Source organism: Polypterus senegalus, chromosome 8 (genome assembly GCF_016835505.1).
Source record: "Polypterus senegalus isolate Bchr_013 chromosome 8, ASM1683550v1, whole genome shotgun sequence".
NCBI classification, from domain to species: Eukaryota; Metazoa; Chordata; class Cladistia; order Polypteriformes; family Polypteridae; genus Polypterus; species Polypterus senegalus.
The window spans coordinates 165,574,406-165,594,637 of NC_053161.1; the positions used below are offsets into that span (position 1 = coordinate 165,574,406).

General features: G+C 41.5%; 1 protein-coding gene across 1 annotated transcript in view; it reads left to right on the forward strand.

Moving 5' to 3' along the window:
• The window catches only part of LOC120533277 (gastrula zinc finger protein XlCGF26.1-like), a 72,960-nt gene extending 52,991 nt beyond the window's left edge, over positions 1–19,969 (forward strand). Inside the window, exon 4 of the mRNA XM_039760092.1 lies at positions 18,776–19,969. Within this exon, the coding sequence (XP_039616026.1) occupies positions 18,776–19,387 (612 nt within the window). The 3' untranslated portion in view covers positions 19,388–19,969. The remainder of the gene's footprint in view (positions 1–18,775) is intronic.
• The last annotated feature ends 263 nt before the right edge of the window (positions 19,970–20,232 follow it).

Genomic DNA, 20,232 nt, shown 5'->3' on the forward strand with positions numbered 1-20,232 from the left:
TACAATGACTAAACAAGTCCGGTTTAACTTTGGTGGGACAAATTTTGAGCAAAGTGCAGAAAAGTCTAAGGAGGATAGACCCGGGATAAGCTGTTAAGTGTAGAGACAATTGAGGAGTAGTGGTAAAGCTCAATGGAAAAACATTTTATATATAATGCAGGGCAGGTACATATCTAAAATTGGAATCAATAGAAAATTAAAAAAACTCAGCAGTGGGTTAATAAAGAGTTAAAAAAAGAAGCTGCAAAGGAAAAAAAAAACTGCTGTATAAGGCATATAAGACTAATGACTGCAATGTGAATCGTAGAGCGTATGAGAACATGAGGGCAACCATTAAGGAGGATATCAGAGAGGCTAAAAGACAGTTGGAGAGGAATATAGCAGATAAGGCGAAAGAAGACCCCAAGAGATTCTTTCAGTATTTTAGTAGTAAAAGAACAGTTAAGGAGGAGGTCAAGTTCATCAGGAATAGTAAAGGGGAATTAAAAGATACAGACAATGAAATAGCAGATGCCCTAAACTTACATTTTTCTGAGGTGTTTACAAGTGAGCAAGTGGATAACCTGCCAGAGGTAAACACGACTACTAAGGAGGTACTGAGGGATTTGGAAATTGTAGAGGGAGAAGTGCTGCTCAGATTAAATAAACTGAAATCAAGCAAATCACCAGGACCAGATAACATTTACCCTCAAGTTTTTAAGGGACGTACAGATATAAACCCTTGACACATTTTTAGGAAGTCACTGCCCACTGGAGAGATTCCAAAAGACTGAATAATGGCAAATATTGCGTTATGTAAAAGGGGTGACTGGGCAGATTGTAGCAACTATAGGCCAGTAAGCTTAAGTTGCATCACAGGAAAATTTTATTAAGGATAAGATTGAGCAACACATGACAAGGACAGGAGTTATTCTGAACAGTCAGCATGGGGTCAGAAGGGGGAGGTCGTGTTTTACTAACATGTTGGAATTCTATGAGAAGGCAACAAAAGGATACGATCAAAGTGGAGCTTATGATATTATTTATCTGGACTTTCAGAAAGCATTTGATAAGGTGCCACATGAGAGGTTGGGCATCAAATTAAAAGAAGTGGGAGTTCAGGGTGATGTTTTTAGATGGGTGCAGAATTGGCTCAGACACAGGAAGCAGAGGGTGGTGATGCGAGGAACCTCATTAGAACTGACCGATGTTAAGAGTGGTGGCCAGCGGGGGTCAGTGCTAGGGCCGCTGCTATTTTTAACATATATATAAATTATTTGGATAGAAATATAGTTAACAAACTGGTTAAGTTTGCAGATGATACCAAGATAGGTGGATAGGCAGATGATCTGGCATCCATGAAATCATTACAGAAGGACTTGGCCAGCATAAAGGCTTGGGGCAGATTTGTGGCAGTTGAAATTTAATTTCAGTAAATGTAAAATATTACACATAAGAAATAAAAATGTTAGGTTTGAATACACAATGGGTGGTCAGAAATTTGAAAGTACACCTTATGAGAAGGATTTAGGAGTCGTATTGGACTCTAAGCTATCAACTTCCAAACAGTGTTCAGAAGCTGTGAAGAAGGCTAACAGAATGTCAGGTTATATAGCGCCTTGATGTGTAGAGTACAAGTCCAAGGAGGTTCTGCTCAACCTTTATAATGCACTGGTGAGGCCTCATCTGGACTCCTGTGTGCAGTTTTGGTCTTCAGTCTACAAAAAGGACATAGCGGGGCTTGAAAAGGTCCAGAGAAGAGCGACTAGGCTGATTCCAAGGCTACAGGGGATGAATTATGAGGGAAGATTAAAAGAGCTGAGCCTTTACAGTTTAAGCAAAAGAAGATTAGGAGGAGATATGACTGAAGTGTTTAAAATTATAAAGCAAATTTGTCCAGTAGATCAGGACTGTTATTTTAAAATGATTTCATCAAGAACACAGAGACACAGTTCGAAACTTGTTAAGGGTAAATTTCACACAAACATTAGGACGTTTTTTTTCTTTACACAAAGAACGATAGGCACTTGGAATAAGCTGCCAAGGAAAGTGATAGATAGTAAGACTTTAAGGACTTCCAAAACTACTGTAGACTTGAAGTTTTTATAGAAGAATTACGACGATAGGACTGGTGAGCTTTGTTGGTCTGAATATCCAGTTCTCATCTAGATTGTTCTAGTGTTCTTAACGTTTAGATAAAAACAACTACGACTGAAAAGCCACATTATTTCAAGAAGGGCACTTCAGAGCCTTACTTCATTTGCTAGAAATAGTAATGCTGTTGTCTATGAAGGTGCAGAGGACACAACAAAGCCTAACACAGAGTTGAGGAAGACAGCTTCACACCAAGGACCATGTAGCCATTCAATCGTAAAAGAGAAAAATCCTCTGCTTGATCCTGGAACAACACCACTCAACTCTACACAACATTGGACATGAGTCTTGGTGGTGAAAAACATTTAACTGTACCAATCTAAATTAGAACTCTAAAGACTGGAGAGACTAGCTATTTACTTGCTATTGTGGTTGTCTGTCTTGCGTCCTGTCTTCTGTACTGATATATATTCAGTCATCATATTTCTATAATTCATGTGTTTGTTAGAAAGCTATACTCTTCTGTTTCTTAAATGAGTGAGCTTCAATTACCTTGGTAGAAGTCTAACGGCCAGAAAACCCTCCTAACTAAAAAAGGTAAGGAAAATAAAGTGAGAGACTTACCAAATTAATTTTAGTTACTGTCATTGCCAATGGCAGAACTGATAATGAACCGATTCGCATCAATCAGTCAAATGGTCTCACATCGTATGCATGCTTCCTACGTCTGTCTTTGTCGCCAGATTAAACACCACTTTTCTTCTCCCTCTTCTTAATGTCAGGTTTTTAACACAATCCTGTGGCTCAGTTTGTATAAACCTCTAACTGATAAAACAATTCTATAACCCCAACAACTCTGTATGCTTAACCCAAGGATTGAATATTGCTGACCTACTGCTGTGGGCGAAGGTTATGTTTTTCCAACCTTTTCCACCCTCACTACACTTCCAAATTTGTTTTACACATGATCATTTTATGTGAAGTAAAATTACTGTCCGCTTGCTCTTAAGTGTAACCCTTATCTGAGAGGGTGTTGCAAAGTGAAATAAAATGTCTTTGGATCTGCATGCTGCAGTTTTGTTGGAATTAAATGCTTTATTTTCACAGAGAGACAAAGGAAGCTGCCCTGTACTGTAACATCTGCATAGATGTGAAAATGGAGCTGCGTGAGGCTGACACAAATATTATGGAGATAATAACTGTAAGTATTAAGGAGGAGGACTGTGAGTGGGAGTGCGTCTTCCCTAAACAGGAGAACCTGGACATTAAAGAGGAGTATTTTGAACTGGGATCAGTAGGAATTAAAGAAGAGCCTGAAGAGAAATGGGTCAGAGGTGAAACGTGCAACCATACCAGTGTGGAGAATGTCAAGGAGGATAGCCTTCATTATGGATGTCAAGCTGGAGTGGTGACTGGCTTAGTCTCGTCTCAAAGCAGACCCTGTTCATCATCCCGATCTTCAGTGGACCTGAAGTCTAACTCTTTACAGTCCAGCAGAAAGAGGAGTAAAAAAAATTCAACTTTTAGGACTCTGGAAGATCAACCACTACCTACAAAGAAGTCTAGAAAAAGTAAGTGGGGAAAAATAAATATATACACAGTATATGTGTAAGCTTTAGGTTTGGGGCAATGGGCCTGAAAGGGGGTGTCTGTTTTTTTTTTTTCTTTTGTGAGAAACTTAGAAAATCAATAAAATTGTGTTTAATGTAGTTTTGAGAGTTCATCAATGTTGTAAGGTTTAGCAATTTGCTGTTCTTTCACTACATTTGTAAAAAAAAAAAAAAATTCAAAAGACAGAAGGTATTATCAGAACAATCTAGATGGTAACTGGCCATTCAGCCCATCAAAGCTTGCCAGTCCTATCCACTTAAGTTGATGTTAGTTTAGAAGAATTGAGTTTTGAAAGTCCCTAATAACCTCCTGTCTATCACACTACTTGGTCTGTCTGTTGTTCTCTGTGTAAAGAAAAATACCGAATCTTTGTGAGAAACAAGTTTCCATCTGTGTCCCTGTGTTCTTGATGTTCTTTAAAACAACAGTCTCAATCCACAGCACTAATGCCCTTCATAATTTTAAAAACTTCAGTCATGTCTCCTCTTAATTTTCTTTTGCTTAAATTGTAAAGGCTCAGCTCTTTTAATCTTTCCTTGTAATTCATTGTCTGCAGCCCTGAAATGAACTTATTCACTCTTCTCTGGACCTTTTCTAGCTCTGCTATGTCCTTTTTGTAGCTTGGAGACTTAAAACTGCACCCAGTACTCCAGATGAGGCCTCACCAGTGTGTTATAAAGCTTGAGCATAACCTCCTGTGACTTGTACTCCACACATCAAGGCGCTATATAACTTGATATTGTGTTAGCCTTCTTAATTTCTTCTGAACACTGTCTGGTAATTGATAGTGTAGAGTCCACTACGACTCCTAAGTCCTTCTCTTTTAAGGTATACTTTCAATTTTTGGACCTCCCATTGTGTATTAAAATCTAACATTTTTACTTTCTACATGCAATACTATCATTAAATGTCATATGCCACATATTGCCCTAGCCTGTATGCTGTCCAAGTCCCTCTGGAATGATTCAATGGATTAAAGATTTTATGTCAATCCGCCTATCTTGGTATCATCAGCCAACCTAATCAACTTGTTACTTATATTCCCTATCAAATCATTTTTATATATACAGTGATATATATATATATATATATATATATATATATATATATATATATATATATATATATATATATATATATATATATAAATATATTTACATACAGTGCATCCGGAAAGTATTCACAGCGCATCACTTTTTCGACATTTTGTTATGTTAAAGCCTTTTTCCAAAATGGATTAAATTCATTTTTTTCCTCAGAATTCTGCACACAACACCCCATAATGTAAATGTGAAAAAAGTATAATTGAGGTTTTTGCAAATTTATTAAAAATAAAAAAACTGAGAAATCACATGTACATAAGTATTCACAGCCTTTGCTCAATACTTTGTCGATGCACCTATGGCAGCAATTACAGCCTCAAGTCTTTTTGAATTTGATGCCACAAGCTTGGCACACCTATCCTTGGCCAGTTTCGCCCATTCCTCTTTGCAGCACCTCTCAAGCTCCATCAGGTTGGATGGGAAGCGTCGGTGCCCAGCCATTTTAAGATCTCTCCAGAGATGTTCAATTGGGTTCAAGTCTGGGCTCTGGCTGGGCCACTCAAGGACATTCACAGAGTTGTCCTGAAGCCACTCCTTTGATATCTTGTCTGTGTGCTTAGGGTCGTTGTCCTGCTGAAAGATGAACCGTCGCCCCAGTCTGAGGTCAAGAGCGCTCTGGAGCAGGTTTTCATCCAGGATGTCTCTGTACATTGCTACAGTCATCTTTCCCTTTATTCTGACTAGTCTCCCAGTTCCTGCCACTGAAAAACATCCCCACAGCATGATGCTGCCACCACCATGCTTCACTGTAGGGATGGTATTGGCCTGCTGATGAGCGGTGCCTGGTTTCCTCCAAACGTGACACCTGGCATTCACACCAAAGAGTTTAATCTTTGTCTCATCAGACCACAGAATTTTGTTTCTCATGGTCTGAGAGTCGTTCAGGTGCCTTTCGGCAAACTCCAGGCGGGCTGCCATGTGCCTTTTACTAAGGAGTGGCTTCCGTCTGGCCATTCTACCATACAGGCCTGATTGGTGGATTGCTGCAGAGATGGCTGTCCTTCTGGAAGGTTCATCTCTCTCCACAGAGGACCTCTGGAGCTCTGACAGAGTGACCATTGGGTTCTTGGACACCTCCCTGACTAAGGCCTTTCTCCCCCGATCGCTCAGTTTAGATGGCCGGCCAGCTCTAGGAAGAGTCCTGATGGTTTTGAACTTCTTCCACTTACGGATGATGGAGGCCACTGTGCTCATTGGGACCTTCAAAGCAGCAGAAATTTTTCTGTAACTTTCCCCAGATTTGTGCCTCGAGACAATCCTGTCTGGGAGGTCTACAGACAATTCCTTTGACTTCATGCTTGATTTGTGCTCTGACATGAACTGTCAACTGTGGGACCTTAAATAGACAGGTGTGTGCCTTTCCAAATCCGGTCCAATCAACTGAATTTACCACAGGTGGACTCCAATTAAGCTGCAGAAACATCTCAAGGATGATCGTGTGTGTGTGTGTGTATATATATGTGTATATATATATATATATATATATATATATATATATATATATATATATATATATATATATATATATATATATATATATATATATATATATATATATATATATATATATATATATATATATATATATATATATATATATATATATATATGTATATGTATATATATATATATATATATATATGTATATATATATATATATATATATATATATATATATATATATATATATATATATATATATATATATATATATATATGTATATATATATATATATATATATATATATATATATATATATATATATATATATATATATATATATATGTATATATATGTATATATATATATATATATATATATATATATATATATATATATATATATATATATATATATATATGTATATATATATATATATATATATATATATATATATATATATATATATATATATATATATGTGTATATATATATATATATATATATATATATATGTGTATGTGTATATATATATATATATATATATATGTATATGTATATATGTATATATATATATATATATATATATGTGTATATATATATATATATATATATATATATATATATATATATATATATATATATATATATATATATATATATATATATATATATATATGTGTATATATATATATATATATATATATATATATATATATATATATATATATATATATATATATATATATATATATATATATATATATATATATATATATATATATATGTATATATATATATATATATGTATATATTGTGACGGACAGCCGGTCCCATGCCCGGCCGGGACGCTTCTGATGCATACGCCCCGGGGAGCCATCATGGACTTTGCAATACCTCCCCGGGCGCTTGGGGCAGTCTCCTGGCACTGGATTCCTCCTCAATCTCCCCGTGGCTCCATGGGACATGGAGTCCACCACAGCAGCCCGGTTGGGAGATGGGGTGGCCGCTAGGGTGCTGCAGTGTTCCAGCCACCACACTGGACGGTTTATCAGCCCCACCCGGAGGTGCAATTAAGACCAGCTGGTCAGGCACCTGGATCACTTCCGGTGGGGCATAAAGGGCCTGCCTCCCAGCAATCGAGGCCAGAATCGGGAGGAAGAGGACGAGGTTGCCTGGGAGGAGTGGTGGAGCAGGAAAGTTTGGTTTTGTGTTGGTTTGGTGCTTGGTTTGGTGCTTGGGACTGTGTTTGGGCTGTGTGGCACGGGAAGACGTGTCACACGGCTGAAGAAAAAGAAATAAAACCTTTGAGTGTGAACACGCGCTCTGCCTATTCTATGCCGGGTCGGGCGCTATAAAGCGCTTGTTTACACTGGCGAGCCGCAGGATCCCGCCCGCCCATTTGGGTCGGAACCCGCGGTTTTACTCTTGCTGACCCGCATAGCGGCGCAACAGCTGGGCACGGTTCTCGCTCAGCGGCGTTGAGAGCGCGCCTCCCGACGCAGCTACAGGCAAGCAATCGGGCAGGACTGCACAGCACAGCGCACTGAAGCGCCGCGACACGCGCAGGAGCCGCAAGCCAGCACACGCAGTACAGCGCGCGCCGCACACGCTGCAGGGGCCGCAGCAGGCACGCGCAAGCCAGCGGGACTATCCAACCGGCCGCCGAGGAGCTGCTGCAGGCGCTTTTGTCATGGGGAAGAAAAAGCCGGGCGGACACAGAGGCCAACTGGCAGACGCCGCCACGCTTAGTTCGCCGCGACGGGTTGCAACCGGAGGTAGGTGACGAAGTTGCGGTATGTTTTTCCGCCGCGGTCATCCTACTCGTGGACGCCGAGGGGCGAAGCACCCGTGCGGGCAGGGGGACGAGTGTCCATGGCGTGACGACGGAGCCAGCTCGGGGGTGAGCGAGGCGGAGCTGTGTCTTTCCTCGCTTGAGCCAGCGGCTGGCGGAGGAGCGCCCGGACGAAGCTTCCCAGCGCGCGCTCTGCAAGTGGGCAGGAGCGCTCCGCTCTGAAACAGGTACACGGGGACGTGTCAATCACCCGCCGAGGAGGATCGGCAGGCGGGATGACGGACGCCTTCCCTCTCCTCCAGACTACCAAGGGCCCTGTGGGGAGCCACAGGGTCTTCTTGGCACGCTGGTCGGCGGAGGGCTTACACGGAGAGCCCAAATCCACCGCCGCCACTATTAATGTTTCTTGGGCTGTAGGGGAGGTGAAGTCCGTTGTCCTCGCCCTACAGTCCCTTTACAAGTTTTTCAGGTCCTGTCGGAGGCTAAGGAGGGGCTGGAGAAGAAGCTCGGTATCCCGCGCGGGCCCTGGCTGAATGAGCCGCGGACGGCGGGTGGCCAGCCCCCACCGGCAGGACAGAGCGTGCAGGTAAGTGAAGCCGCACCGCAGAGAAAAGGGGCGGACGCCGACGGCAGCAGTGTTGCTTAGTACTGCCTGTCAGGCGGACCCGCCCACCACACGAGAGGTTGCTGTGATGACTGACAGCAAGGCGGACGAAGCGCGCGGGGAGGCAGCAGGTGGAAACCGCTGCCAAACAACCCCGCCCGACCGCTAGCGCCAGTCTTGGCGGCAGTCCAAAGGGACGAGGCGTGCGGGTCCCTCCTTTTCTCATAGGGGACTCAGACCGCCAGTGCGACTCCAAAGGAAAAGGGGAACCGGAAGAGGAAACCGAAACCCCGCATATAGAGCAGTGTATGCCTGACGGCTTGGAGCCGGGCGAGGGCTGCACTGCAGAGGGGCGGAACTGCCACAAGCCCTCCTCGGAGGGGGCGGGGCAGATGTTCCCTGCCTGCTTCCGCATGCAGAGGGGCCGCACTGGAGGGAGTCGGCGGTGTTATGACTGTGGTCGGTGGCCATGTTCGGCGGGTTTGTCCCGAGGGACATCGGGCAACGCCCCAGACCTGTTTATTCTGTTTTACAGGCGCAGCCGCTGAACCAGGAATGCCGACTCCCCATCCTGGAGAAGACCGCCTCGCGGGCAGGCCGATGAGCCCCACAAGCCTCATCTGAGGGAGGGGCCATGTGACGGACAGCCGGGTCCCATGCCCGCCGGACGCCTCTGATGCATACGCCCCGGGGAGCCATCATGGACTTTGCAATACCTCCCCGGGCGCTTGGGGCAGTCTCCTGGCACTGGATTCCTCCTCAATCTCCCGTGGCTCCATGGGACATGGAGTCCACCACAGCAGCCCGGTTGGGAGATGGGGTGGCCGCTAGGGGTGCTGCAGAGTTCCAGCCACCACACTGGACGGCGATCAGCCCCACCCGAGGTGCAATTAAGACCAGCTGGTCAGGCACCTGGATCACTTCCGGTGGGGCATAAAGGCCTGCCTCCCAGCAATCGAGGCCAGAATCGGGAGGAAGAGGACGAGGTTGCCTGGGAGGAGTGGTGGAGCAGGAAAGTTTGGTTTTGTGTTGGTTTGGTGCTTGGTTTGGTGCTTGGGACTGTGTTTGGGCTGTGTGGCACGGGAAGACGTGTCACACGGCTGAAGAAAAAGAAATAAAACCTTTGAGTGTGAACACGCGCTCTGCCTATTCTATGTGCGGGTCGGGCGCTATATAGCGCTTTGTTTACAATATATATGTATATATATATATATATATATATATATGTGTATATATATATATGTGTATATATATGTGTATGTATATATATATATATATATATATATATATATATATATATATATATATATATATATATATATATATATATATATATATATATATATATATATATATATATATATATATATATATATATATATATATACAGACACACACACATATAAACATTTATACATAGACATATAAACATATCTACATATCCACACATGCACATATCTATAGATATACACATCTACATATATATAAATATATATGCACACACATCTACATATAAATATACTGTACATATATATACACACACACGCACACCCGTGTAGGTAGAAGGCTAACCCCATCTTCACGAAATTTGGTAGGTGGCTTCCCTGCGCTAACCAAAACCGATGTACATACTTATTTCAGTGGTATGACGCCACTGTCGGCCACCATTTTGAATTTTCCAAACATCACTAATTCTCCAACTTCCCATATAGGTAGAAGGCTGAAATTTGGCAGGCTCATTCCTTACAGCTTACTTACAAAAGTTATGCAGGTTTCATTTTGAAATTCTACGTGTAACGGTCATAACCGTCAACAATGTCCGCCATGTTGAACTTTCTTATTTATGGCCCCATCTTCACGAAATTTGGTAGGTGCCTTCCCTGTGGTAACCGAAACTGATGTATGTACTTATTTCAGTGGTATGATGCCACTGTCGGCTGCCATATTGAACTTTAACGGTCTTTGTTACTTATGAGCCCATCTTCAAGAAATTTGGTATGCGGGTTCCCAACGCTAACTGAATACTACTTACGTACATATATATATATATATATATATATGTCCATAGCCTGCAGCTCGGTAATTGTGTGAGGCGCGTTGGGTTCCCCCATCCCAACGCCTCCCACGTTGTTGGCTGCCTGCCTATATAAGGCCGTCTGTCGCTCCAGTCTTTACATTCCCTTCCTTGCTTCGCCACGGGATTCACGTCTCCCTGCTGATAACTACAGCCTTTTTATTTAATCCACGGCTTCTCCGCTGTTTTATTGTTCATTTATTACGATTATAGTTATTGTGTAGGTATTTTAGACTTACTTTACATTTCTCAGGTACCCATTTCCTTTATCATTCCAACCGTACCTCCATTAACATGTCTATCGAGGTGATCACCATCGATCAAAAAACTGTCACTTACCGGAGATGACACCTACCTTTTCCATTTTCTGTGTTACATATTGCACGGCCATATCAGGCTCACTCTTGATATCCGGAGGAACATTGTGTCTTATGTATTGAATGACTGGGACAGGTTCAAGGTGTGGACTGATGACGGTACAGGAGATAATTATACTACACAGGACCACTAGAAGAGTGAAATGCTTAAGCCCTTCACCTATGGTTCTACATGTGAGTTGATGGCTGCCGCTGAATTGTTCGGTTGTCGCTTTCAAGTGTACCGAAATGGCCAAATATTTTACACCTTTCGACAACCACCAATGCCTCTTAAACATCTTAGATTCACAGGTGACGATTTCAGTAGTGGACACTTTATTTATGAATGTTTAAAATCTCAAAAGCTGGATGTGAAGTTATCGATGAAACCGGTTGTATACTTACAACGCTTGACAGGTGCCGAATGTCTCTTCAACACAAGTCCTACAAATACAGTACTGTAGTAATTGAAACAAACCATGAAACTCAAACCGATTATGACAGCAGCAATCCAAGCTGTGAGATTTGAAACAAGATTACTGTTCATATGGCCAACTGTACGTTGCATGCTCAAGAGTAAGCTCAGCGCACAGCTTGGTCATGTTACAACCAGAGGGCCGAACTCACAATGTGGTATACAAAGAGATCCTTAACAAATAATTATTGGCATATTTTCCCTCAGTTTAAAAAGGTTTAATTTTCTTCTTAATAAAATTTTAAGGCAGTACTTCGCCGATGCGAAGCGCGGGTATTTTGCTAGTATATATATATATATATACAACAACAACATCAACAACATTATATTTTTCTTTAATATAGTGTAGAGAGAGGTCTTCGCTGACGATATGAGCGTCGAGTTGGGTCTCGTGTAGACTGGAGAGATGGCCCTGCCATTTACTTCTCCAGGTTGGCACTGTCGGTCCTCCACTGCTGTGCGTGTCTTCATAATCCGACCTGACGACCTCATAATCGTACGTGTAAAAGAAAGTGCGACGCGCCTTAATATTAGTTTGCCACGGTCCAGAAATGGGATCCCGTGTTTACAGTTGTCTGGGCTATAGCTCATGGGATGGGGGAAAAAAATGAAAAGTGTGTACTTTCACTTAAGGCAGAAGCGCAATCAGCGTCTCAAAGGCTGGCACAGCTACGCATGCGTGCTTGCGCGCCGGCCGCCCGACTTTTGTAGTATTTTTGCAGTGCAGGAAACGCCACTATTTGCAGACACGTTCATGTGAACTCTCCGTTCTCTTTAGAGGTCTTGCTTTCTCTGCGCACTGCGCTCATAGTCAGTTCACGTGAGCTGCTCGGAGTACATGCATCGAAGCTTCTTAGCTGTGCCTGTGTTATCTCGTGCGATCTTGCAATGTCCACGGCGTTATTTAATGTTAGCTAAGATCCAGCACTTAAAAGTTTTTCGCCACAGAAAGTTTAACTCCGTTACAAAGTGATCCAAAGTCTCATTTATACCTTGTGTCTTCTCATTAAACTTTTATCTCGTGAATAAAGTATTCCGTGTTTTTCTTCAGCGCTCTTTGGGGGCTCTTCCTTCTTTTCTAGGTACTGCGGTCACAATCAGCTCACGTGTTTACGTGGGAGGCGTGATGATGTCACACGCAGCTCCGCTTCCCCCCCCGGCCGTCGGGCTAACGTCCATTACAGTATAAGGAGAAAAATAGGTTCCAGTTATGACCATTACACGTAGAATTTTGAAATGAAACCTGCCCAACTTTTGTAAGTAAGCTGTAAGGAATGAGCCTGCCAAATTTCAGTCTTCTACCTACACGGGAAGTTGGAGAATTAGTGATGAGTCAGTGAGTGAGTGAGTGAGTCAGTGAGGGCTTTGCCTTTTATTAGTATTTTTATATATATATATATATATATATATATATATATATATATATATATATACACATACATACATAAACATTCCAGAACCCCCCGCGATAGATGAAAATCCGCGAATTAGAAACCATATGATTGTATGGTTATTTTTATATATTTTAAGCCCTTATAATCTCTCCCACATTGTTAACATTATTAGAGCCCTCTAGACATGAAATAACACCCTTTAGTCAAAAGTTTAAACTGTGCTCCATGACAAGACAGAGATGGCAGTTCTTTCTCGTAATTAAAAGAATGCAAATAGATCTTCCTCTTCAAAGAATGCGTGTCAGGAGCAGAGAATGTCAGAGAAGGAGAGACAGAGAAAAGCAAACAATCAAGCACCACACGGGAAGCATATCATATATCATTGAGGAGTTTTATTTAATACGTGATACATGCTCTGATTGGGTAGCTTCTAAGCCATCTGCCAATAGCGTCCCTTGTATGAAATCAACAGGACAAACAAACTGAGGAAGCGTGTACCATAAATTAAAAGACCCATTGTCCGCAGAAATCCGCAAACCAGCGAAAAATCCGTGATATATATTTAGATATGCTTACATTTAAAATACGTGATGGAGTGAAGCCGCGAAAGTCAAAGAGCGATATAGCGAGGAATCACTGTGTATATATATGTATACATAAATATATACACACATACATATATATATATATATATATATATATATATATATATATATATATATATATATATATATATATATAAACTGCTCAAAAAAATTAAAGGAACACTTTGAAAACACATCAGATCTCAATGGGAAAGAGAAATCCTCCTGGATATCTATACTGATATAGACTCGGTAATGTGTTAGGAACGAAAGGATGCCACATCGCTTGATGGAAATGAAAATGATCAACCTACAGAGCCCTGAATTCAAAGACGCCCAAAAATCAGAGTGAAAAAATTATGTGGCAGGCTAGTCCATTTTGCCAGAATTTAATTGCAGCAACTCCAAATTGTACGCAGCACTTTGTATGGCCCCTGTGTTCTTGTATACATGCCTGACAACATCGGTGCATGCTTCTAATGAGATGACAGATGGTGTTGTGGGGATCTCCTCCCAGATCTGGACCAGGGCATCACTGAGCTCCTGGACAGTCTGAGGTGCAACCTGGTGGCATTGGATGGACCAAAACATAATGTCCCAGAGGTGTTCTATTGGATTTAGGTCAGGAAAGTGTGGTGGCCAGTCAATGGTATCAATTCCTTCATCCTCCAGGAACTGCCTGCATACTCTCACCACATGAGGCCAGGAATTGTCGTGCACCAGGAGCCACTGTACCAGCATAGGGTCTGACAATGGGTCCAAGGATTTCATCCTGATACCTAATGGCAGCCAAGGTGCCTTTGTCAAGCCTGTAGCGGTCTGTGTGACCCTCCATGGATATGCCTCCCCAGGCAATCATTAACCCACCACCAAACTGCTCATGCTGAATGATGTTACAGGCAGCATAATGTTCTCCATGGCTTCTCCAGACCCTTTCACTTCTGTCACGTGCTCAGGGTGAACCTGCTCTCATCTGTAAAAGCACAGGGCACCAGTGGTGCATCTGCCAATTCTGGTATTCTATGGCGAATGCCAATCGAGCTGCATGCTGCTGGGCAGTGAGCTCAGGGCCCATTAGAGGACATGGGGCCCTTGGATCACACTCATTAAGTCTTTCTGGTGGTTTGGTCAGAGACATTCACACCAGTGGCCTGCTGGAGGTCATTTTGTAGGGCTCTGGCAGTGCTCATCCTGTTCCTCCTTGCCCCAAGGAGAAGATCCCGGTCCTGCTGATGGGTTATGAACCTTCTATGGCCCTCTCCAGCTCTCCTAGAGTAACTGCTTGTCTCCTAGAATCTCCTCCATGCCCTTGAGACTGTGCAGGGAGACACAGCAAACCTTCTGGCAATGACACGCATTGATGTGCCATCCTGGAGAAGTTGGACTACCTGTGCAACCTCTGTAGGGTCCAGGTATCGCCTCATGCTACCAGTAGTGACACTGACTGTAGCCAAATGCAAAACTAGTGAAGAAACAGTCAGAAAAGATGAGGAGGGAAAATGTCAGTGGCCTCCACCTGTTAAACCATTCCTGTTTTGGGGGTCATCTCATTGTTGCCCCTCTAGTGCATCTGTTGTTAATTTCATTAAGACCACAGCAGCTGAAACTGATTAACAACCCCCTCTGCTACTTAACTGACCAGATTAATATCCCATAAGTTTCATTGACTTTATGCTATACTCTGATTAAAAGTGTTCCTTTCATTCTTTTGAGCAATATATATATATATATATATATATATATATATATATATATATATATATATATATATATATATATATATATATATATAAAATACATACATACATACAGTGGTGTGAAAAACTATTTGCCCCCTTCCTGATTTCTTATTCTTTTGCATGTTTGTCACACAAAATGTTTCTGATCATCAAACACATTTAACCATTAGTCAAATATAACACAAAATGCAGTTTTAAATGATGGTTTTATTATTTGGGAGAAAAAAATCCAAACCTACATGGCCCTGTGTGAAAAAGTAATTGCCCCTGAACCTAATAACTGGTTGGGCCACCCTTAGCAGCAATAACTGCAATCAAGCGCTTAGATAACTTGCAATGAGTCTTTTACAGCGCTCTGGAGGAATTTTGGCACACTCATCTTTGCAGAATTGTTGTAATTCAGCTTTATTTGAGGGTTTTCTAGCATGAACCGCCTTTTGAAGGTCATGCCATAGCATCTCAATTGATTCAGGTCAGGACTTTGACTAGGCCACCCAAAGTCTTCATTTTGTTTTTCTTCAGCCATTCAGAGGTGGATTTGCTGGTGTGTTTTGGGTCATTGTCCTGTTGCAGCACCCAAGATCGCTTCAGCTTGAGTTGACGAACAGATGGCCGGACATTCTCCTTCAGGCTTTTTGGTAGACAGTAGAATTCATGGTTCCATCTATCACAGCAAGCCTTCCAGGTCCTGAAGCAGCAAAACAACCCCAGACCATCACACTACCACCACCATATTTTACTGTTGGTATGATGTTCTTTTTCTGAAATGCTGTGTTCCTTTTACGCCAGATGTAACAGGACATTTGCCTTCCAAAAGGTTCAACTTTTGTCTCATCAGTCCACAAGGTATTTTCCCAAAAGTCTTGGCAATCATTGAGATGTTTCTTAGCAAAATTGAGACGAGCCCTAATGTTCTTTTGCTTAACAGTGGTTTGCGCCTTGAAATCTGCCATGCAGGCCGCTTTTGCCCAGTCTCTTTCTTATGGTGGAGTCGTGAACACTGACCTTAATTGAGGCAAGTGAGGCCTGCAGTTCTTTAGACGTTGTCCTGGGGTCTTTGTGACCTCTCGGATGAGTCGCCTCTGCGCCTTGGGGTAATTTTGGTCGGCCGCCACTCCTGGGAAGGTTCACCACTGTTCCATGTTTTTGCCATTTGTGGATAATGGCTCTCACTGTGGTTCGCTGGAGTCCCAAAGCTTTAGAAATGGCTTTATAACCTTTACCAGACTGATAGATCTCAATTACTTCTGTTCTCATTTGTTCCTGAATTTCTTTGGATCTTGGCATGATGTCTAGCTTTTGAGGTGCTTTTGGTCTACTTCTCTGTGTCAGGCAGCTCCTATTTAAGTGATTTCTTGATTGAAACAGGTGTGGCAGTAATCAGGCCTGGGGTGGCTACGGAAATTGAACTCAGGTGTGATACACCACAGTTAGGTTATTTTTGAACAAGGGGCAATTACTTTTTCACACAGGGCCATGTAGGTTTGGATTTTTTCTCCCTAAATAATAAAACCATCATTTAAAAACTGCATTTTGTGTTTACTTGTGTTATATTTGACTAATGGTTAAATGTGTTTGATGATCAGAAACATTTTGTGTGACAAACATGCAAAAGAATAAGAAATCAGGAAGGGGCAAATAGTTTTTCACACCACTGTATATATATATATATATATATATATATATATATATATATATATATATATATATATATATATATATATATATATATGAGATGTGTGTGTATGTATGTATATTTATTTATTTAGAATTAAAAGTAGCAGGATCCCTAGCTCTGAACCCCAGTGGGACTCGACTCTTAACACCAGCCAATTCTGAAAGGTTCCTTGCTCCATAATCCTCTGCTTCCGGTGTCTAAGCTAATTTTGTATCCAAATGCAAGTACCCTGAAATCCCACTTCTGACTGAAAACAAACCCTCCGAGCCAGTGGTCATAATTATGAATTATATAGATGTAATACTTATTCTCTTTTGTTATTTTTTTAAATTATAACTAATTTTGTAAAGGATGTTTGATGTATTGTGGACTTTGCTATAGTTTTAGCTTCTTCCTGTAGCACACCTTGTGATGACTTGTAGCTGTGGAGTGCTTTCTTTCCACATTTTGCTGTAGAGCTGTTACAGGATGAGCTCTGCTGCCTTCATGTTCTTTGGGAAATACATGCTTTGTAGTGGGGAAATTTGACATGAGCATACTTGTGGTAGCTCCCATTGGGACAGCTCAGAGGTCACCTTGTTACCTGAGGAAACTCCCCAGCCCTTAATCCCATTGATAACTGGGGGACTATCCTCAAGAGGCAGGTGGACAAACAAAAACCCACCAATTCTGACAAACTTTAAAGATTGATTTTGTAAGAATGGGCTGCTGCCATCAGTCAGGATTTGGCCCAGAAGTTGATTGACAGCATGCCAGGGTGAATTGCAGAGGTCTTGAAAAAAAAAAAGAAGGGCCAACACTGCAAATATTGACTTTTTGCATAAACATAATGTAATGGTCAATAAAAGCCTTTGAAACTTTTGAAATGATTGTAATTCTATACCAGATGTGTTTCTATACCAGAGAAACATCTGACAAAAAGATCTAAAAAACACTGAAGTACCAATACTTGTGTCATTCTCAAACCTTTTGGCCTCAACTGTATAACAGAATTGGTTCATCTCCAGATGAGCTTATCCTGTATCCTGGCTAATTAATGTGATTAGTATAAATAAATCCTGACACTGCACTATGCATCCATCAACATTATACTGGAGAGTGTAAATGCCACTGGTGTGTCGCATAGCTGAGTAATCCTCCCCATCCAAAGCAGGCAGATATAGCTGCGCTGATTCAGTGTCTCATCTTCAAAATATTCTTCCACTTGTACATTATTGCAATACTTTGTCAATTTCTCTGCTGATTTTAAATAAGCCATTTCGAGGTACATTTTGGAGTCCGGTGCCTTTGGTGTAGCTGTAGAGGAGTGGCAGGGCACATTTTGATTCTTAAAGGTACTTTTCACATTTTTGGAATGCCACTCTGTTTTATAAATGAAACTATTTTCAATGTTGGGATAACAGAAGATTTTTACTTTTCACCTTTATTAATGTACAACATAATTTTAAATATTTTATAAACAACAATATGAGGATGTAGTTCTTTATTATTACCCAATTGCGACCGGTAATATTGTTAGTTGGGTCTAAAACATATGATTTATTTATTTTTGTTTACTGTGTGAATATCTTGGCTCATATGGTAAGAAGTTGTAATACAGAAAAGAACATTATCAAGTTTAGTGGCTTTACTTTTGCAGCCTAAGTTTTACAGTCACTTCTGCTTATAAAAGGATGTTTTTTTTATTTCTACCAGCTTTTACAGTATTTAATATTATGAATTAATGCAAACAACAGAGAAGTGGATTGAAAATAAGCTTTTATTTTTCCTTTTTAACTTTATACAGGAGACGATCCTCACTGCTGTTCTGAATGTGGCAAACAGTTTTTTGACAGGAACCATTTTGAGAATCACAAAAGAATTCACACAGGAGAAAAGCCGTATTCTTGTTCTGACTGTGGCAAGTGTTTTTCACAAAGGAGTATTCTCACAAGACACACAAAAATCCACACGGGAGAGAAGCCGTATTGCTGTTCTGAATGTGGCAAGCGATTTGTACAAAGGAATAAACTGTATAGCCACCAAACAATTCACACGGGGGAGAAGCCGTATTACTGTTCCGAATGTGGCAAGCGGTTTGCGCATAAGAGCAGTGTTCAGATCCACAAAACAATACACAGAGGAGAAAAGCTCTATTGCTGTTCTGAATGTGGCAAACGATTTTCACATAAGAGCACTCTTCAGATCCACCAAAGAATTCACACAGGAGAAATGCTGTATTCCTGTTCTGAATGTGGAAAGCAGTTTTTGAAAAAATGCCGACTTCAGAAACACAAAATCATTCACACGGGTGAAAAGCCTTATTGTTGTTCTATGTGTGGCAGGCGGTTTTTCTACAAGAGTGGTCTTCAGAGCCACCAACGAATGCACACAGGAGAGAAGCCTTATACCTGTTCTGAATGTGGCAAGCGGTTTTCACAAAGGAGCAATCTTTTGACCCACCAAAAAATTCATACTTGATAGAAGCAATTTAGTTTTTTTTTTTGAATGTGGCAAGCGTCAGGCATAGAAGAAGTCAGCAGCCCCACCACAGTCGAATAAAGAAAGACCACACGTGTTCAATGAGCATACGAGAAGTAGAAACAGTCTAGTGATCAAATGAAGGTAAAGAAGAGCCCCTCTGCTTAACTGATCTTGAGTGTTCAGCTGAGAGGAGTATCCTAGGAGGGCTTGTGCAGAAATGCAATCTTTATTTTCAAATTGGGTAAGATAACCAATGCAAATTTAGGATACTTAATTTGAACAATTAAGGAAAGTAACAAACTAGAGAAGAAAAATCCGAATACCTCCAATGCCCAGCAAAAGAAGAAATGTTACAGGAAAGAAAGACAGCATTTATACCAACAGACGACTTTCCATCAAAAAAGAGGTCATTTATATGTCGGAGAAAACCCCCAACTATAAGCCTAGACCACCAGAACAACATTAGCCAAAAGTGGAATGTCCTCCAAAGCAATTAATTCTCAAACCAGTAGTAAAATGGAAAGAAGAAGGAACAAAAACAAAACACTTGAGATCCATCCATTATCCAACCCGCTGAATCCAAACACAGGGCAATGGGGGTCTGCTGGAGCTAATCCCAGCCAACACAGGGCACAAGGCAGGGTGCCAACCCACAGCGGGACACACACAAACACACCAAGCACACACTAGAATTGCCAATCCACCCGGAGGAAACCCATGCAGACACCTGGAGAACATGCAAACTCCACGCAGGGAGGACCTGGGAAGCGAACCCGGATCTCCTAACTGCGAAGCAGCAGCGCTACCACTGTGCCACCGTGCTGCCCACACTGGAGATCCAG